The sequence below is a fragment of the Barbatula barbatula genome (assembly GCF_947034865.1).
Source record: "Barbatula barbatula genome assembly, chromosome: 8".
Taxonomy (NCBI): domain Eukaryota; kingdom Metazoa; phylum Chordata; class Actinopteri; order Cypriniformes; family Nemacheilidae; genus Barbatula; species Barbatula barbatula.
Genome location: NC_136771.1, coordinates 5,075,516 through 5,098,122, shown reverse-complemented (window position 1 = coordinate 5,098,122; position 22,607 = coordinate 5,075,516). Strand labels below are relative to the sequence as shown.

General features: G+C 38.7%; 1 protein-coding gene and 1 long non-coding RNA gene across 21 annotated transcripts in view; both read right to left on the bottom strand.

Moving 5' to 3' along the window:
* The window catches only part of mcf2la (mcf.2 cell line derived transforming sequence-like a), a gene marked incomplete at its 5' end in the record, with an annotated part of 48,195 nt that extends 28,746 nt beyond the window's left edge, over positions 1-19,449 (bottom strand). For 5 of the 20 annotated variants that reach the window (XM_079462978.1, XM_079462981.1, XM_079462979.1 and 2 more), the window contains one exon: positions 7,015-7,378. In XM_079462978.1, coding sequence (XP_079319104.1) covers positions 7,015-7,087 — 73 coding nt within the window. Of the gene's footprint in view, positions 1-7,014; positions 7,462-15,479; positions 15,689-16,184; positions 16,615-17,036; positions 17,212-18,883 lie in introns of those variants that run through there. The other 15 variants (XM_079462983.1, XM_079462967.1, XM_079462971.1 and 12 more) reach the window with 8 other exon arrangements.
* A 223-nt stretch (positions 19,450-19,672) lies between these two features.
* LOC306897874 lies at positions 19,673-21,922 on the bottom strand. The gene is made up of 3 exons (XR_013787058.1): positions 21,859-21,922; positions 21,207-21,402; positions 19,673-20,843 (listed from the first exon to the last, which is right to left on the bottom strand). It is a non-coding gene; the product is annotated as an uncharacterized lncRNA (long non-coding RNA).
* Positions 21,923-22,607: the final 685 nt, after the last annotated feature.

Sequence of the window (22,607 nt, the reverse complement as noted above, 5' to 3'; positions counted from 1 at the left end):
TTATGTACCTATATGGACCACAGATTAGTCGTGTCACAGATCATCCGCAAGGTCCTCCTGCCCAAGAAGCCCCGCCTGGCTCGTCTGAAGTGACAAAATTATTCAGTAAAGGCTTTGGGGAAATTGCTATGAGACCAAAATGAACTACTGTTTTTGGAGGGAGAGAAATGCTGACTATGACCTCAAGAGCACCATCCCTACAGAGAAACACAGAAATGGAAACATTACACTTTTTTCCTCTGCCCGGGTACAGGATGACTTCACCTCATTTGTGGGGCTGAGGGACGGGCCCATATACCGTAAATTGAGCAATATTGGGCAAGAACCTCCTCCACTTAACTAGATCACTGAAGATGGATCGTGGATGTGCCTTTAACATGACAAAGACCCAAAACATATTGCCAAGACAACCAACCCCCACTGTATATACAGTAATTTGTCAATGAAATAATGACACAAGATAGTGATTCAAACATTTACTAAAAGTATGCATTGCGTGTGTTGGTCAGGCCCCTGCACTCTCACGCATGGAACTCTGCACGGTATTTGAAGGCTGAAATGCCATCTCATCAGCCATTGCTTTCTCAGATAGTTTTGTGCTGCATTGAAGCTTTTTTCAAAGGCGATGTACCTAGTGGCGTTGCTGATTTTGAATGAACTTAAAATCTTTTTTTCAAATGATTTAAGTTTCATAGGCACTCTGTAAGTACTATAACCGCACTTCACAAGGCTGTGTCAGTAGGCCAATTGTTTTGACACAAAAAATAGGGTCCAGTAACTGGCATAGTACTGGTAAGTTAAGCATTCTTTTTAAATGAATGAAGGCTACTGATTTGGTAAAGGGGTGGGAGGACCACAGCAGTTTGCGTAATGTAACGGAAAATTCAAATGGTAGACAAATATGCCGTAGAAATTTTTGCTTTCCTAAACTTTTCCTAGATTTTTGTGACCAACAAAACAAACAAAAAAAACTATAATTTCTACTGTGCTAGTCAATGATGTCACAGAAATCTGCTAACTTTTTTCCAAATATCTTTCTTTGTGTTCATCAGAACAAAGACATTTATACAGGTTGGGACAACTTGATGGTGAGTAAATGAAGTAAATTAACTAATTTTTGTGTAACTATTCCTTGTATGTCACTGACATATCAATAAAAGTTGTAACAAAATATGGTGTGAAACATCTATTTACATCTTGTTTCTTTATTGTGTATAGCACAGCCCGAATACCAAATCAACCAATCGGACTCCAGGACTTTGAAAGCATGTAAAGCAGTCATAATACATACATGCACTAAGCATTTAGTTTATCAATCAAATAAGTCGAAACAATCATAATAAAGGAATGATTTCATTATAACACATCACCAGATGTGGTTTCTCATTTGCATGTACCCTAACGCTTTATTCCACATAATAACAGAGCGTTGACGGGAGACACGTTGAGTCCTGTCACTGTCACCTCGGATGGGCTCGTGAGAAACGATCCCTCCAGCTTTCCAGGGTTTCATTCACCACGGCATCTCTTGATGTTTAATCAACAAAGCTGAATCACAGAGCCCCCGTTCAATACAAAACACTCTTGCACACATCCGCAAAACCAAAGCACCAATAGCAAAGCTATAGAAAGTGCCCCGGGCCCCACGCCGTCGCCAAGAACAGCAACCGTGCATTCACAAAGCAGCCCAGCGTCGGAGAAACAGGGTGCTGGTATTCAGAAAGAACGGGGGAGGGACGAACGCTCTCATTTTAATGCCGCTCAACGGATAGACAAGTATTCTTTACAGGGCTTTCCATTTTTAATGGCACTCGGATGGGTTGAGCCGTGACCGGATTCCTCAATGTGATTCAAGCTCGCGCGGTTTGGATTGCAGCCTGAAAGTTGCCAGCAAAGCAAGATTCATCTTCCTTTCAGGAAACGTCTTTGTAAATGTTGGCTGGCAAATGCCCTCTTGCAGAAGACAAACTGCTAAAGTAACGTCTCATTAACAATACTATTTTTGTTTAGCTTTTTAAAAAGCATTAAGGCCACAAGTTGAATGTATTTTTGTGACAACTAAGATGTAACGATTTGAGACTTTCTGCAACAAACAATCCCACTACATTTTCGTAAAATAACACGACAACATATGTTATTGTCAACCTCAGCAGATAAAATTTTTTTTTTGAAAAAAAAGGATTAAACATATTTAATTAAATATAAGTTTATCAATAACTTTATCAGTAGTAAGACTGAGTTACCCTATAGATGAAATTAGAATAAAGTCGTCACAAATTCCTACAAAGATTTAGTTGTCTTTATTGCAATAAATGTTTTCTTTCAATTAATTTTTTATGCTTATTCCAAACTAACTTGGTAAATAAACAAAAATATCTGACATGTCATAACTATGTAATAACCATGTGGTAAGTGCGGCCCGACCGGAGTTCTTTGCCGGTCCCACTCATCTGTCCCTATTCAATGCTTTCCTGTCTCTTACTAGCCCCTAAAATACGTTTAAACAAAATCTGACATAAAACACAGTTTTAGACTGCAATGCATACAGTATTTTTAAACAATTGTGAGCCTACATGATATCTCACCTCTCCTGGATGTCTGTTTCCTGGTGCAGGAGAACAAGGATAGCATGTTTTCTTTGTCTCAAAGCATGTGTCCAATGTTTTATTTACAGGAGTGTTGGGTACAGTGCTTAAAAACATAAGCATAACAGCAACCAGAACACACGCACACAATATTAACACACAAGGAAAACATGCTCCGTATTGTTCATGTCTGTGCAGGCAACTCATGTTAAACACACGCTGGAGTTTTTGTTAAAGACCTCTTTGGTTGTGTCTTGTCCAGGCCTGTCTGAACTACAAAGAGACCAGCCCGGGTTAAACACACGCCAGCGAGGTGCAGGCCATTCCAGCAACACATTAAATTGCGTGAGTCACACACAAGCAACTGGCATGACATCTTTCTGGTCATGAGAATCAAAGGTACATCTCATTGTGATTGTCATGATGTCTAAATGCTTTATTGTTCGAAGAATACAGTGTAGTTGTTTTATTAACATTATATGAATGTTGAAGTAGAATGGTTTAACATGTTTTTCAGATTACCTGAGTTTGGCATTTAGCGGTGAGGTTGCGAATTGATACCAACGGGTCACTCTATCGCTCCCTTTCGAAGCACTACAGTGGCTGACAAAGAACTAAGATGTCACGCTTTCGTTTCCTTGCTAAAGGAGATAACGTATAACAAAACGCGCTCTGTAGAGCATTTTGTCCGTTTGGGCTACTGTAGAAACAACATGAGGAAATCAATGTAAGGGGATCTGCGGTGTACGTAGATAGCTCATTCTAAGGAAATAAAAACATAATGCTTCATTATGTCTTTAAACACCTCTGAAGACTAAGAATTTTGCAAGGTATTGCATTGTGTTTTAGGATTTATGGAAATGTCTGTAAAACATATAGCTTTCATTATATAGACAGAAAACAATGCGAATAAAGTCATACCAGTTTATTGTTCGGACTCAAAAAGTCATAAAAAAAATTAAGGCGGCATGAAATGGAAAATGATGCTTCTAATTGTTTTACAAAGTGGGGGAAGTATTTATTATAAATAATTTATTCGTGCACATCATTATATTTCTAAAATTAATTTGCACTTGTAATCTTTTATCAAAAACGTTAACCTCCTCCCCCTCTCGAAACGACCTCTCTTCACTTCTGGCCACGAGGATTGGTGCGAGGGCGGGGCTGAAATGACTGACAGATTGCAAACTGGTGTTCAAATCCTTAAACTTTTAGCAATCCAATCAGTTGTCGGTGGATGAAATCAAGTCCCGCCCCACATTTTTTTCTCATTTCAGAAGTCGTTTCACTTGGGTATGCGTCACGATACGGAACAAATAGACAATCGCTACTTCCGTTTCATGACGACTTTAAATACAGGGCACGTGTGCTGGATAACAAGGTTGCAATAGTTGTAAAGCAGCATTTAGATCAAACAGAAGCACTAGATTACAATTATTAGGCAACTACAGTACCATTACATACATTCATACACTCATACACACACACAAGCACGCAAAAGGGTTGGATTTCTGATTATCATCAAACAAAACAGCAAACCGCTCATCATTTCCACACTCATAACGCACAAACAACTTAACAGGTGTTGTCCCAAATGGTTCATTACCAGTGCACATGGTTGAGTGTCAAGAGGATGCTCTCATTCTGTGTGTGTGTGGACGAAGTATCATATCAATTATACAATCACACCAACTGCTGACAAAATGGGCCGTTGTGTTTGCGCTAGCAGAGAATAACATAATAACATTTATATCTGTACATTACAGAATCTCGATCTGCTAAGCTGTAAAAACACTCCAAAAACACACAGGACAGTACTGAAAAATACAGTACCGTCCTGTAAGTACTGAAAAATACAGTACCAGTAACAAACGAGTCCTTGACATTACAGTGTCAGTCCCTTTAACAGTCATTGTTGTATATCAGATCACCGTGTGCATCGAAGTGAATTTACAGAAACGTTGGAGACCACAGACGTCTTTAAATACTCTCCAGAACATTACGTTGCGAATGACAGTCTTCAATGCAGCGAGCTTACAGATGGGAGTATGATTACCGGGTATAATTTTACATTTTCTATTTTCACTCTCCATGGTGATATTTGTGTGTAAAAGGTTTCTGGTCCTGATGCCAAGTTAAACCACAGCTGTGGGCCACATGAGACGATGACCACACTACACAACTACATGATCAAAAGTGAAGCGAGATCACAAGATGACTTCTTTTAGACATAGCTACTGTAGTTGGTAAAGAATCACAGCAAGTGAAATTGTGAAGTCAAACTGAAACCCTTTATTTTATACAGTATAATAAAGATGGGCATCGAAATCATCCTGCAACATATACATATCAATGATAGTATAAATAGAGCGGTTTACAGAAGAAATGTCTGCTATTAACGTACAAAATTATTGTACAGATCTCTTTAACCGTTGTATGGTGTTTATGTAAAGGATAAAAGTTTTGTAAGGGCCCCTTTAGTGTGATACACTGACACTGATCACAGAGTCAGGGTTTATTTTGCGATAACAGCCGGCTTCTTGTACATTATCCCGCTTATTACACGGCTACTTGGCACATGAGAAAAAAACTGGACATGAAATGTGAATTTGTAATATACTATTAGCTAATTTTACCGACTGCAGACCTTCCGTGAGGAAAAGCTGTTTGGTTTTAATGTAAGAAGCGATGTTCAAAGTCAGGAAAAGACAATTTAGTTAAATCATTTGTAAATACAATGTCATTTTAAAAAAACATATTTCATTTGTTGCATACGGGTTACAGTGTGTTATTAGTTTTTAGAGGTTATCTGGGAATAACGAACCTGCAAATGTCGCGACTGGCCAATCAGAATCAAGCATTCCAACGAGCCGAGTCTGTGTTTAAACCATCAATACCGATTATTGGCCGATTCATCTGTGCATCTCTAATAAAAATGTGTGTTATTTACTATGACCAAATTATTTTACTGTTGAGCTTGATGTATGTATTGTTTTCGTCTCAAAAGAATAAAAAAGTTTTTTTTTTTACCTTGGATACATAAATGTCTGAGGTTAAAAAAACACAGGATGGGTATCCCAAACCATGTGTAGTAGTCAGATAATCATCATAGAGAATAAGCGGCTAGCATTTCTGACTAGAGGCACTAAGAAACCAACTAAAAACCATTTACAACAGCAAAACCCAACAATCCCCCAGAACACACTTGTAACTACATAGAAACCACCTACAACACCCCATCCATCATAACAGCTAGTTTTGCACACACAGGCTCACATTTTGTTTTAAAACATTTACATTTTTGCATTTTGCAGGCACTTTAATCTGAAAAGGCAGTATATGTAAGGTAAACTTGTTTCATCATGTGTATGTACGTTGCTTCGGAATCGAACTCACAACTTTGCGTTGCTAACACAAATGCTCTGCCAACTGAGCTATCACATTACTATGCCATGCATACACAACCAGATACAGAGAATATAAAATATGGCTACATCATAACAACTTTCTCTAAACCTGCTGTCAAATAGAAAACAAAAACACAATCGCAGACACACTTCTCATTCAGTCACACCTCACATACAGACAGACAGACAGCGTGTTCCTGGACGCCACCCTACAAACGGTGAAAAATACACCCTACGGAGATCAGGTATCTGTCTGTGCCGGTTTGACATTGCCTTCATTAGCGCTGATCTCAGTTCGCTCAGCCAAAAGTGATCTAAAACAAATATCAAACCTGGCGCTCATCTGCACCCAACATAACAACAGCATGTCAAGACATCTCCATTGACACTAGTCTAAACTGAAATCTTGACAGTGTTTCAAATAAAGCCCGAGGTCACCCTCCCGTTCAAAATGCCACAATCGAAACTCAATGAGCAAATATTTTCTGATGTGCGGCCGCTTGCAAGACCAGTGAAGTCAACTTTCTGATCTGGACTTTAGACCGAATTGAACCCCATTGAGTTGACTGAAGCAAAGCCTTGAATGGAAAACTACACATTTGGGGCCAGTCCAAGTGGGTTTTAGAATTTGGCTTGGACTCAAACCAAGTCAACCAGTGAACACGGATGAAAGAGTTACCAGCCGTTGACCCAGCAACTGATATGCCTCTCACGCTCGCACAGAAACAAAATGAGCGTGTTTTCATTCAAATTTAGCTTTAAGCTGGGTAAGGAATGTCGACCCAAGTCACCCAATATCATCATGCAGTACAAAACCGCAAGAGATTGTGCGCACTTCACAAATGCTGGCATTAACAATAAATAAAAAACGATGTACAGCTTTCTGTACACAGACATGTTTAATAAATTATACGTGGACAAAGCATCCACCAAGTGCATATCAAATAAAAGAGCACTTTAGACACATCCCTTTTGAACCAATTCAACAGATGTGCCTCTCTCCACCCAGACGTGTCTCCTACCTGTCATCACTTTAAGTTGTAGCCACAGTCTGGTGATCTCGTGGCAGAGCAGTGACATTCTGTTGAGCTCCATCCCGCTCACCGTTGGCACTCTCCTGTCTCAGGTGCACTTATCTCGGAGGTCTCTTCATCCTCCGGCAGGACTCCCTCAAGCCGGCGTGCATTACACAGCCTAAACCGTCCGTCAGCGTGTTTCACATATCCACACGGGCAGGCGGACACACAAAGTCTCCCAGTATCAGGTTACACCCCTCGCTGCGCTAACACACACACACGTGTGCAGGTAACAGACGGTAGAGTTGGAGAGAGGTAAAGCCCTGAGGCAGCTGCTCACACCGGAATGCAATTTTGTAGCTGTGTGTGTGTGTGGCGGGGGGGTGGGTCGAGGATAAGCTCTTGCATACGCACACACGCTCTCTAATCGTCCTGCCTCTTACAGGTTTGAGGAGAGAGAGAGAGTGTGTGACACGGGACCAATTCTCTCTTCCAGGATTAATAATAGACAGCCAATGAAAATACAAGGTTGGACTGAGAGGCGGAGCATAGAAACACAGTCGTCCACATTATTCTATGAACATCTAGGATGAAAATTATTGTCACTGCTTTGGCAAAGCCTCTTGGTATTTTAGTCATGTTTCTTTACATTTTATATTGTTTAAATGAATTTTTTTGCTGTTGGTTAATCCAGGGCACATATTTTGTTTAGCCCCACCATATATCATATACGGAGGTGCTCAAATTTGTTGGTACCCTTACAGCGTATTGAAATAATGCTTCATTCCTCCTGAAAAGTGATGAAATCGTTTATATAAGCTATTGAATCATGTATACTTGCATGCCATCATTTTTGTCCGTGACATTTTCAGTTGTTTTATTATTTACAATATTATGTCGAATAAAAAAATCAAAAGCAAAGTCTGATTTCTATTAAATATGTAATAAAGGATGCTGGATGCAAATTACTTTTGTCAGTTTTAAGTCATTTCAGAGAAAATTGTGCATTCTTCGTTTTTTTGTGGAGGGGTAATAACAAATTTGATCATGTCTGTATAATTCTTGCATTTTTATCATTGTATCAAAGCAGCTATATAGTAAACACAGGGAAGCAATGTTGTGAAAAGTGCATTTAGGACATTAGATGAATTTACTTAAAACAAAGACATTACATCTTGTTTTCTGAAGAAAAATAAATAAATGCTCACATTTTACTTAAAGCAAATTTATAATGCATTAAAAACGTAGTTTTAACGTATTATTTATGCATTTTAATGCACCTTATAATGTATTGTAATGTCCCATAATTAATTGTAACTACAGTTGATACACTATAACACTTATCAATTCATTGTAACACTTTGCAGTTTCTGTTTGGTTGTTCTTTAAGTTAATTCAACAACATTAAATGTATCACAACACGCATTATAAGCAATTATAATGCATCATATTATTTAATGACTTCTACATAGAGGCTTTAAATAAAGTGTTACCAAATAAATAATAGAAATAAATAGTAGAAATTATAAAAAATTAATCAAAATTAAATCGGTTTTGGTAAGCTTTAAAGTTGCTCTCTTTTTTAAGAACATAGCACTTAATATCTTGGTCACCTTGATTTAAGAATTTTAAGATATTTGAACTGGAAAACAGGACAAAAATACTAAGTAAGAGTTTTTTGTATAATGAACACAACAGTTCTTCGTATTTTTATCCTGGTATTTTTCTACTTTCAAGAAATTTTCAGCCAGAAGCTGCAGGGATGCCACACACATCAAAACAAACACAGTCATTTTCATAACAGAGAAACTTTTCTAGCGTCAAGGAGATCTGCAGGCATTCCATAGGAACACTGTGAATGGAGCTATACGCCTGTATTCTGCATTCACAAAGAGTCTGGGAAAAGAACACACATGCATGCACGCTGCACGCACACACACAGGACCACCTGTTTGTGGCTTGAGTTTGTACGGTGAGAGTCTGCAGGAATAAATTTTGCAGGTCTTCAGTTCTTAAAAGACTTTGATGGAACTTAAAAGCCTTCGAGAGAGAGAGAGAGAGAGATAAACATCAATATTAGATGTTGATAATGATATCAAATAAAAAAAAATCCCAAAGACCGACTTTACAGTATAAAGGTTTCCTAAAAATATCTTTGCTATTTTAAAAACGGTATTTACTTTCTGATGTGACGCATCGCATGTCATCTGAACTCTTGCGTTACGCGATTTTTTAAATAATATCACAGATAGGTTTACGGTCTGTCTGGGAAGCGACATTTTTACTGTGACGTGTGTGTGATATGCGATCGTCACCTCGAGGCTCTTTCATAGCCTGAAGTTCACTACACAACAGGAGCACTTTAAAATGCAGGTCAAGATCTAGAGACACGCATTGCTGGAAATCCCCGGGCCCTCTCATCTAAGATCTTGTGTCTGTCTATATATACCCTCTCTGAGACATTCACACACTAGAGATTATTTAAGAGAGGCTGGGCTTCACTTTTAGAAAAGACATGCACAATGAACCCTTTCTGTGCCCATTAGTAACATTAAGCCAGTGAGGATGGTCCTTTGAGCTAGTCAGAGAGAGTACAGATAGATGAACTAGAATAATACGATGATAGGCTGAATTGAAATTTTGTGAGCGAGAATAAAATAATAGTATTATTTCTGATCAGAGTTATTATATAGGTTTTGATTTTATTTTTACTTTGTTTTATAAATATTTGTAATTAGCTTTTTAGTTTATATGTTTATTTTACTTGAGGTTTTAGCAATTGTGGTATTTGCTTTTGTCATTGTATAATTTATTATTGCATTGAACTGTTGTTTACATGCAATATCACTCGAGTAGTCATGCCACACATATCACACTCCTACTAGAGCGATATTGCATTGATATATCAGCAGGTCTTCTTTCTATTCAGAAATAATACACAACTGGTCCATACAATGAGAATAAATGAAATCAAAAATCCGGTCACACATCAGGACCATCTGCTCAGCTGGACGAGAGTAAAAATAGACTCAATGTCTATTCATTGGGATAAATGTGCTGTCCTGTTGGACAGGATGCATGAGGCCGGCATACAGTAATTCAAAAGCAAATCCATTTCTGTAACTTGGGTCAGACTTCCTCTTTCAGCAGAACATGAAACTCATGATTCATGCACTAATGCAACAGCACTTTGTATAAATGATGTAACATACAAGGAGATCAGAAGATCAACACAGGATGTGGTAATAAACTCCGTTTGTCCTGGTAATGATGACAAACCCATTAAATAAACATAAATCCTATATCATTAGAAAACAGAAACAACCCAGCTCTATTTATTCGAGGATCCTAAATTAATTCAAACATGGCCACTGGCTCAACCAATATCATGAGTGTGGTGACGGAGCTATCCATGTTTTGACCAATGACAGATGGGACATGTTTAGGAGACCTGTTTGAAAATCATTATAATTCCTTTTGCCAATGTGATGTTGGAAATTATACATATTACATTTTCCACAAGTCGCTCATTCAGTTTGATGTGAATTTTGTAAATTTGTACTAAAGTTGTTGCTTGATTATAAATTGGGATTAGTTAGTTATGTCTAAAATAATAGATATTAACAAGATGCACTACTGCCATTACAAAGAATAACGGGGAATGCAACGCTCAATATGGCCACTCTATCAAATTAAGTCCCGCCTTCCAGTTAAAAGAGCCAATTGTCTAGACACGCGATTCTTTGGGGCGGGGCTCTTGTGAGACACTTGGCAGCTTGTATGCATGCGCAGTAGCTGCAGCTACACTCTTAAAAATAAAGGTGCTTAGAAGTTTCTTTCCAGCGATGCCCTAGAAGAACCATTTTCAGTTGCACAAAGAACCATTTAGTCAAAATGTTCTTTAAAGAACCACTCCTTTCCTACATTTTTATAATCTAAAGCAATAAGCCCCATATGCGTTGCAAGGTTTCATAATATAAAGAACATTTTTATATGTGGTGCGGCCAGCCGTTGTAAATCGTGGAATTATATAACGGCTTAGAACTCCGCTCAGTCAATCAGAATCAAGGACCAAAAGTGACCGTTTTTTTAGCGCAGTTTTAGCGCAAGGTATTTTTAGCGCAGTTTAAGCTTAAACAAAGGTTATGGTACAGTTGATGTCATGTATAGTAAACAAAGGTTATGGTACAGTTCATGTCATGTATAGTAATTGATCGGAAACAAGCTATTTAATGTGATTTTAGAAATATATGCCTTCCCCCATTTAAGTAGGCAGGACTGTGGTCGCTATGATGTAAATAGCTGCCCGTAGGAGTTGGTAACACGGCGCGACATTATATTTCATTTTGTCTCAATTTCGCCATCTCTGTTTAATACATACGGATGCTGTCTAAAGCTAAACATTATTGAAATGAAACAGGCCTAAATATGATTTAAAAACCGCAAACTTGACAAAAATTTGAAATGTTGCCCCAGCGATAAACTCCACAACTCGCATCAAAAGCAGAAGGGTTGAAGGAGAAGGGCTGGTCTGGCCTGAGATCAGTATGCAAAAGACGTTTCTGTCTTTCCTCATGCACACAAGACATATACGGTAGAACTGACGTTTTGAGGAATACAGAGGAACGAAACAGTTTGTGTGACCATATGACTATGATTGCACGAGGATGAAATATCAACCACTTGAGAATTACTGTGTGATTTTGAAACGCTATCCTCCTATTGGTCATCTGACCCATCAACATGTTCAGTCAAGTGATTCTGGAGAAGAATGTCAAATATTGTACCATACAAACACACACAGCGTGGGTCATGTGATCAGCATCATTAACTCTGTGGTGGGTATTTGCATGGGTTTGGTCAGTGCAGCGCAGCGCATCTGAAGATATTCACCAACCAATCAAACCCTCAGTCCTCAGAGAAAACAACAGCGATCTGTTTCAGAGGATAAACGCAACAGCCGTCTCAAATCACAAACAGCCTTTTGACGTGCATGCATGTTTTTTGTCAAACTTCAGGGATTATAAATAAAAGGTGCAAAGCAAACAAAACAAAAGATAACATTCGTTGACACCGTGTTAGATTTTTCATGCACTGACAAACAGCATGTTGTGGTGTTTATCATATAATGTGTGTACAGGATACGGGGTTGAATAAGGACTGAAAGACAAAAGGTGGTTTTTCGACAAATACAACAGCGGATGAAGTCCCAGGAACACAGGTAGACATGAATAGCACCCCGTCTACAGCCCCACAGGATATTGTCTGGTTTATTGCAAAAACAACAACAACGGTACATGGACATCCCCTGCGGTCTGTAGCTAAAATAAGGGGGGGTGGTTTGTATTTATATTATAAATATAAACATAAAATAAAGATATAAAATCCCAAAGATGAGAAGAAATGTAATAAAACAGTCAGTCACAAGACGAGGGGTTTCATTTGAATAACACACTGAACGGTTTGGTAGTTAACCCTTGCTCTTTTCTCTCTATGGACATTCTGTCATGCCAGTCGGACAATCCTCGGTCATTAACCTACATTGAGTCCAAACTGTCACGTCTCAGCTCTGTGTGTTTGTGGGGGGGATGTCTGGACGGCAGTTAGCCGAAGCGGTCAGCTGTGCTCTGGGGACATTTTACTCACCACACCCCCTTTATCACCCAGATTTAATCAACACTGCAGCCAAACACTAAACTACAGCGTCTGGGCAGCAAGTTCATCCTCCTGTTCCATCACTCGCTTATCCATACATGCTGACAGCTTAAAAAAGCAATAATATTGCAATGTTAACAAACATGAAGACCTCAGTGATCATAAAACCTGATGCTGGTGGCGAGTTCTTAATGGGATTGTCGTGTCGCGCTGCATCCAGTGTGGACAATTTATTATAATGGATGCTAATGCACTTTAATGTCTTTTATGGTGTCAGGCTGTTAAACGATTGATCGCATCCAGAATAAAACATTTCGTTTACATAATATAAACACATACACATAGGAACTATTTGTATGTATATATTTATTTTAGGCCTGGGACGATGTATGGCGCCGCCATGTTGAAATCGAAATTTTCAGAAGTGGGAAGAAAACAGGAAGGACAGATTTAAAAATTGTCAACATTTTCTTACCCAGTTATTCCAAACAATTATACATTTCTTTGTTCTTCTGAACACAAAAGGAAGATATTTGGAACAATGTCAGTAACCAGACAGATCTCATCCCCCATTTACTGCCATTTTCGGGAAAATGTATTCTATAGGAGTCAATGGGAGATGAGATCTGTGTGATTACTGACATTCTTCAGAATATCTTCCTTTCTGTTTAGCAAAACAAAGACATTTATACAAGTTTGGGACAATCTGGGGGTGAGTTAATGATGACAGAATTTTCTTTTTTGGGTGAACTATCACTTTAATTCAACTGTGGCAGGTTTAATATTGCTTTGAAAATATTGGGCGCAAACACAAATTCACAAAGTAAAACAAATAGCCATCGAGAAAAGCAATAAAGTTTAATATTGTTCAAACCAAACACAGCCCATGGTAAAAGGAACTGTAAAACCGGAAGGTCATTGTCAACATATCACACACATAACACAAGAGGAAGAGACACAAATGCGGAAGTGATCATTGTGACAAAGTGATGACCAATCAAAATAAAAATAGAGATTTGCTTGAGTACTATTACTGTACACTACAGCATGGACTGTTTCTACAGAACTAAGTATGCTGTGTGGTTGAAGGGCAGATATTTACTCATAGCAAACAACCCGGAGGAGAAACTACAAGCTGATGGCTTGAGTACATACAGACAGTGAATACAACAGAGAAATTGGTGAAAGGTTATAATAGGAGTTCAGACTGGGATGAGAGATCTTATGCCGTTTAAGAGTGATAGTGTTCTATACTAACAGTAGTATCCAGTAGTATAATATGATTAAAAAGCAACCGCAGAAAGTTCACAAAAGAAGTCTGTATTTTCGATTTTCCTTAGGTTGCAAAAATGGATTCAATCATGTGGAGTGAAGGGTAAACATTCACGAGACATTATCATATTTAAAGGGTTCAAAATGAATGAACACAAAACCGCAACTGCGAATGCTATAATCTCTGAATGCTCTATGATAAAATGTTGAGTTGTGTTATGTTATGTTATGTCAACGCTGCTATCCGAGTAGAATTCTGCCATCATGAGAGATTGGCCTGAGTAAACTCTAAACTCAGCATAAAAAAAGCATTGCTGAGAATGACCTTTTAGACTGTTTTTTACAGACTGAATCACATTTAGATTTTGAACATTTCAGAGCTTCAGAATGAATGCAAAGGCACCTAGGTATCATAAAATGCATCCAAATCAATTATATTCTGACATCTTTCAATTTAAGTTACTTAAAAAAAATTGTTCACAAGAGTTGTGAGTATCTGATTTGTGACCGAATTAACAATACTTGTGAAAACCAGTATTGACAATAAGCAAGATATTAAAATCCAAGATTATAGATATTATGTTTATTGTACACATATCGTAACCTATTCGGCATCCATTCAAAATGTTGCTTTAAGTATTACAGCGGTTACAAACTCTCTCTTTGTTGACCAAATAACAGATGAAACCCTCACTCAATTTTACTGATAGCATCGTTTATAAAAAAAACGAATCCAATAAATACCATGATAATATCAGCACCGAAAAGTTGTTTGGCCGTGATAATAGGAGTGGCCGTATTAAGTGTAACTGCATTAAAAAAAGTGTAAAATGCATTAAAAATGACCAGAACTATACTCAAAATCTTACATTTGTGCTTTTATCAACCACTGACTGTCATGTGAATTCTTTCAAATATATTTTTCTGTGTTCATCACAACAAAGACATTTATTCAGATATGGAACAACTTTAAGGTGAGTAAATGAAGACAGAATTTTCATCTTTGGGTGAAGCATCCCTTTAAAACTTTTGTCTGGAAAAAAGAACTATCATTTTTGGATAAACAAATCTTTCAATGTGGCAGATTAATCAAATGTCTGCCTGTTAACTGAAGTCTAGAATCAAGTTCCTATACGGTCAGTATTCTTTTTTTTAAGTTGCAACTCTCTACCAAGGATGTTGTTTATTGGCAGTCAGTTTACATCCTTTTCCCCCCATGAGGGATGAAACCATAGGTTCAGTCTCTTATCACCACTGGTGTGAGTAAACACACACACATGTGCCAGAAACAACGGCACTCCACAGCAACATGCTACAGGACCCCAGAGGCAAAATGGCTAATTCTGTTTAACAATTGTTAACAGACCGAAGGTCGGTCTTCATATAACCAGGAGAGTTGATCCTAAATAAATGAATCATAAACTAAGCATACAATTGAGATCAGTTTAAGATCAACCCTAGCTAGTGCACCGTATCTTCCTAACATCCAAACAAACCTCACCAACTCCATAAGCAAATAAAGACGTGTTCTCGTATCCTCCTACCGTTTCACTGACACATGGGTGGTACGGAAGCGTCTTTCCTGGTTTGGTTTTGGGTGCGATGTGACACTGCAAAACGTATGCAAAACACTCGAGCAACAAGAAACGGCAAGGAGCACATGCTGGGAGGACCACACCCACGGAGGAACATGGAGACAGGTGTGTTTAATTAGGTTGAAAGTTTTGGGCTGATGCTTCACTTGAAATTGGGCACTCTGTAATGCGCAAGACATCTTACAAATAAATAACTGCAACGTTACTTTGAAAACATAGTTACAAAATTGTGTCTTTAAACACACATTTGTTTCAAGGGGTGGATCGTCTTACCATGTGGCAAAACAAACAAAGGAATAAAAAAGATCTTCAAGTGACGGTTCAACCATAAATGAAACATCTTTAATCATTTACTCATCTTCATGTCAGACCTGAATGATTTTCTGTCTCGTTAAGAACACAAAAGAAGATTTTTAAGGAACGTTGGTAAAACAACACGGACCCCATTTGACTTCCATTTTATGGACACAAAACCACTGAGGCATTTCTCAAAATATCTTCTTTTGTGTTCCCCAGAGGAGATTCATGTACAGGTTTTAAACCACATGAGGGTGAATAAACAATGACAGAATTTAGTTTCTGGACGAATTTAAGGGAAATAATTGTACTGGCAAACTAGACAAAACACTAGCTGGTTTGCATTGAGGAACTTACATTTGAGCTCATCGCAGGACACAGTGAACCTGTAGAAACTCTCTACTTCCTCTAAAGGGATCTTCACCAAGTTTCTGCGGTCCTCCAGGGGCCAGATGTTATCCCCTCGTTCCTCCGTCAGCATCTTCCCTGACTCACAGCTTCCCCTGCACAGGTGCGTCTCCAAATGCCCAGATGTTTTCACCTTCTTTATTCATTCTCTCGTTTACGGTTACATCCTCGTTCACTCCCTCGTGCATTTTACACTCTGACTTTATCACTAACAATCTCTTACTCTCTCTCTCTCTCAGGTGTGAGTGTTGCTGTCATGACGTTGCTTTCGGTCACGCCCATCACTAACGCAGGTGACGCCCCACAACAAAGCCGCTCAGCACACACACATTCGCAGTTCACTCACAAAACGTCATCTGTCTTCTGTCAGACCTTATATCTGTCGGCACAAGGCAATATCAGGACCGCTAGATTTATCAGAAGATTTACAGATGTATTTAGATTTAGAACAACCAACATCTGTTCAAAAAGAATAGGTATAGCTCACAGGCTGCTCTTTTACAATTCTGTGTTGAAATTTTGTTTTATTTACAAGAAAACAAAACAAAACATTCAGCTGGTGCACAGTGAATAAATCTCTGGAATTGTGTGAATTCAAGAGTGAGATTACTGAGTTCATGCAACCGGAATCTCCATTTCGCTCTATTTAATCTTGTTGTTTAGAAAAGACAAATACAGAGGAGAATAAATCATCTGGTTCAATTTAATATAATTATTAGTATTGACAACCAAAGTGATTCAATCCAATTGCAGAAGATCATGATATTTCAGGGTCATTTCGAGGTCTCAAAGGTCATTTACCTGATCGTGGGGTCTGCATGTATCCCCTTTGGTTCCTCCCAGGTCTGGAGAGGAAACAGCACATTTCCATTTCTGACTATCAGGATTTTCTTCACACAGCAAACATAACACAAAAACAGATCCAGCAGAGCTTCGTAAGCTCCCTGCCGCAGTCATTTATACTTTGACCTCATGTGACCACTCAGGTGAAGTTAACCATTACCAGACTCCATTATAATAAAGCCACACAACCGACTGGAGACATCAACATGGCCATGATTTATAGTGCAACGTAAAGATACATTTTTCACAATATCAGTATAAACTAATTTATAATGGACAAAATAATTTGTCTGATAAAGGATCTGAAAATATCATTTGAGACAATAATACTAATTAGACGAAACCCAAAATATCAGTAAATAAAACTGCTTTGCTACAATTAAAAAAATATATAAAACATTAAATACATTTGTCAAAATTAATTTTATTTAAAATAGAGGCAGCATTTATCATAAAATTTGCTGAATTTGCCAATTCCAAGTTTGAGTTTTTCTGTATAAATCAAGGACAATTTTTGTTCATTGTATCATCTATTAAATGCACAGCACAAGATGTGGCATTAAAATGTAAGATTTCCCAATATATTGTTTTATATATGAAAAAAGAAATTCAGCTTAAAAATGACCAGTAATGCCCTAACAAAAATCTAAAAACCCAATTGGATCGACTTTTGCATAGAACAGACTCGCCATGAATATAGCCAGAGATGCTGCTATGGTGTTAAGAATGAAAATAAACCACAGACAAGTTAAAAATCTTAAAATATCACAAATCTGAATATGCCAAAATAAACTTGATGTGAATCAAGAGAGAGAGAGAGTAACACGACAGTGATGCTGAGCTTGACTTCGTTAAACACAGCAAGTCAAACATCAAAGTCCAAATACACACACAAACTCAAAGAGATTTAAGCACCGATCCGTTCACAGCGAGAAAGAGAGGGATAGAGAGGCTTAACATCAGAGATTTACTCACATTTTCCTACTACAGACATCTGCTCTCCGCTGTAGATACTGTCGCAAGTTGTGCGTATCCTCTGTGTGTCTATTCTCTTTTCTCTTCACTGTGTGCTAACACTTGTGTGCGAATGCACTTCAACTTGTTACCAGTGTGTGTGTGTGACATAACCATGCCATGTGTGTTTCGTAAATACACCAGTCGAAGTCTGAAACGCGATGGTTAAGTGAACCAACGAAAGCAAAAATTTAAGCACGAAGTGTTTGAGAGAGAGAGAGAGCGAGAGAGAGAGAGAGAGAGAGGATGTGTGTCGCTGTGATCTGGGCATTGGGCCATCCACATGCATCTTAATGATGGGAGAGATCCCATGAGGAAACCACCTCTGAACCTCACTAACACACTCGCAAAAAAACACATCTTCATATCAGTGTTTCTGGCTTTATCTGGCAAAATATTCAAACATTTTCAATTGCGGATTCGTACATTAACATATTCAATTGTATTTATTTTTGTAAGCATAAACCGTACTACTGTAAAAATGAAAAAAATATTTTACATGGGTTAGGAAACACAAAATAAAATTCTTTAAATACAGTGGCCTAAAAAAAATCTGGAAACAAAAATTATCGTTTGTTTTGATATTAGAGTGTCGAATGCAGGACACATTCATACATTTTTATGGCTTTTTGCTGCCAATAAATGTTACTAGAAAACAAATGACTTGCACTCTCCAACACAATAACGATGAACAACATCTATTCTTCAGTAAAACTTCACTTGAAAACCAACTAGCCCCCTCTATTCTAACTCTCCATATCAAAAACATAAGCTGATCTTCATTCTCTCACCGTTCCAGTCCTTCCACGAGCTCTTGCGGCTGAAACTTGTGAAAGGAGAGAATGGGACCCCCTGTAAGACAGTAGCTGATAGATTGTAGAGAAGCTGGGTCAGTCGAGACAGGATCCGCTGCGGGGCATCCTGGCCCTCCCGAAGAAACTCGTGCAGGGACATTTAAGACCGACCCTTTATTCATCCAAACCAGTCCCAACCAGTCGCAGCTCGGGCCGACCTCTCGGAACCGGTCTGGATTGACCTGCATTCGTTCCAAAACAAATTCTGAATCGATTCTGACCTGAACTAAGCGAGACCCATAAAATCCAAAGGCAGGATGATCTGATCTAAGCAAACGCTGGGAAGGCTAACGGCGGTCCGGCTCTGGTCTCAGAGGGCTTCCAGTGTCAGAGATACAGCAGACGCAACGCTAAATGCAGAGCCATCTCGTGTCTTCTGTTTGTAGAGGAATAGTCCCGGCGTTCACGCTAGCAGTTGCAACAAACGTATGCATATTCTTGCAGAGGAGAGAGGAAGAGTGGAGGAGAGGGAAGGGTGAGTTTTACAACAAATCCCCTTCTGCTCTGCTAATTACACACACACACACACACACACACACAAAGACACTAATCTTTGGCATACTTGTGCGCCACTTACAGGTCAAACTGACTAACTTTCTGTAAACAGAGAACAGAAAGAGTTCTGTTTATTTAACATTAACATTCATTTCAACTTGTCCTGCTGAGAGTTCTACAAAATGATTTTTGTGTCACGATATACCAGAGTCAATAACCGTGATATCAAATACCATGATGATCAATACAGTGTTTATTCTACACATGATAATATCGCAAATAATTCAGCACAAACAATTCAGTTTTGCCTTAAGTGTCACAATGGTTTTAAACTCTCTCTCTCATCCCTACACTCACATTTTTGATATTTTCTTTAAAAATGTGTTCGACCTAAAAGTCGTACATAAAATAAACCTAATTAAAGATGACTTTGACTGATAGGAAAAATATTGTGATAGATAAAGAACGATAGCCGCGAAAATATATCACAGCAATAATACTCCCACAAATCCTTATAGTCGTGATAACAGGTAGGTAAAAAACGAATACCATGACAGGCTAAGCAGGAACAGATATCGCGATAACATCACTGCGGTTTGTTAAGGCCGCGATAACCCTCAGGCGATCCCCCCACGACAGCCTCAGTTCACCAAGGGCAGATACCATGATAATATCGACACAGCAAATTCGTTTAGGTTACGATTACCGTGAAGTGAAACCCGGATTGTGTGACAGCCCCAGTTCATCTGTGGTAAAATGAACTGTAAAACAAAAATATAAAAAAAACTTTCAGTAAATCTATGTGGAAAGGCACCCCTATAAAACCAAGAAGTCTCCACCATTATAGCACATCGAAAGCATGTTTGTCTTTGTGATGGGTTACTACCCAGAACACCCTAGCAACACCCCTGGCAACCACCCTATTAGCGCCACAATGGTGCACCGCAAAGTTTTGCAACAACATCACAGATACCGTACCACACACAGGTGTCTGTGTAAGGGATAATGTACAGACTGCTGGAGAAATAAGCTTCTTTAGCGATAACAAACCCCTGGTCTAGGCCGTTGTTGCCTAGACCAGGGGTCATCCCTTCACAAAGAAAATTGGTTATAGCATTAAGACAGAAAACAAAAAATCTAATTTTACAGCTGACGGTAAAAGTGTGTGTGTGGGAAAATATGCAGTCAAGAAGGTTAAACACTAACTTCACCACGGCGTAAACAGTAACATGTATCTTTATACTCCAGAACGCTGAGGGCCAAAACATCTCCACTAAAAGATGACCCACTTGTAGACACATAATACTTTTAAAGACAACAACTCCGAGAGAAGATGTGCGTGTTTGCTGTTTCATTGTGCTGGTGTGTGTGAGTTTAGCCACTGGCAAACATATCAGAACCACTGTAAAGAAAAAGAGGATGAAGACATGGCTAAGGTTACCTTGGCGAAGACATGAAGATGAAATACTGAGAATAAAGGCGGAATGGGATATTCACATAAAATAAAACAAAAAAAATCATAAATTGTTCATATAGCTTTCTTAATAAAACTCAATCGAAACAAAAAAAACAATCAAATATATTTAATGTAACCTGTTTTTTTCAATCACTCACACGCAGAACCATCCAAAACCAGTCCCAGCAAATATTTACAAAAGCAAAGATAAACAGAAGCGTCAAAACAACCTCGAGTTACTGTAACCTTACATTTCTCTCGATTCTCTCACACACATGCACACACACAAGCGCTCACAGCTCCTCCTACCGATTTTCCGTATGATGAAGTCGAGTCGCCTGATAAGCTCCTCCAAGGAGTCTTCTCCCATCTTCACCCACAGGATCATGATGAGCAGGACACAGAGAACCAGCAGCGGCAGAGAACTGCCGCACTGCTGCCCAGGAGAGGAGGATTCTGGGGGAGGAGAGGAAGCCGTCTCGCTGCTCAAACCAATGCTGCTGCGCTGCAAGAGATGTGATGCAGGAGAAAGAGAGGGAGGGGGACAGACACGAGAGGTGCCTCAGCAAAGGAGCAGAGATGATACAGCAACCCACTGACACACATGCACACACGCATGCTCTGCAGTCAGTGCATACACACGCAGACACACACGCACACACACACGCACACACGCACACACACACACACACGTGAGCCTGCAGCAGTGTGTCAGTGCAATTGTATGCGTGTGATATGTCATATCCATTCAGATCTTGTGTCTATAAACTAGGACAGAGTCTGTGCAAATAACCACATCCTCTGGGTTTCCTTTTTTTCATTATCAAGGTCAGGAAAGGACGTTTGGGTTTGATTCTTGGATTTTATACGAAAATATATAATACATCACAGCACTATTAAAGCAAGTGAAAGACACAGCGAAAAGATTTGTAGATTTATGAAGTGACGCATCACTCATTACCTGTTTAGTCCGCACCTGGACAGACGTCCAGATATCCTCTAGGTTTATGAAACTTGAGGGACACCTTGTGGACGAGAAGCAGAATTACAAGATGTCATGACGATGACGTTTTGGTAAGCGCCAAAATGACACTGTAAAAGTTGTTTAAAACTGAACACCACGCATGAGGTAAATTTAATAAAATCAGATCTGCTGAAGAAGTTATATCTTTCCCCTACATGTACCATTATGAATCATCAGATGTTTACCAGTAAAACCATTACCCGATTATGAAGTGTGTGTTTGGGCGCCTTAAGCCGCCAGACACATTAGCCAAAATTTTCCATTAAAACATTTAAATTCATTGCATATTCTGTAATGGTTTTTTTCAACGGAGATTCTCATGTGTGCAAGTTAAAAATAAAATAGGCTAAAATGATCGCAAAAGCTTAACAAATGAATCACATGTAGGCTAATATGAACAGTAGCCTATGCGAAGCTAACATGCCGATGGTTGACAATTAGCAATAATCAATTATTAAATAAAATAATATTTGTATTCACTTGCGAGCTGATATTTTTGTATATGTAAATGTAAAAGGTTATTTACAGGTTTGAGGCGGGAAATATCCTAAATCGCAGCTATAGACCACTTCGCAAGATCTAAGCAGTGGTCAAGCGGCACTTCCGGTTTCAAATTTTAAATCTTACATATATAATTAAATATTATAAATATTAGTTTAACATTTTGATGCAGATATCAATGGTTG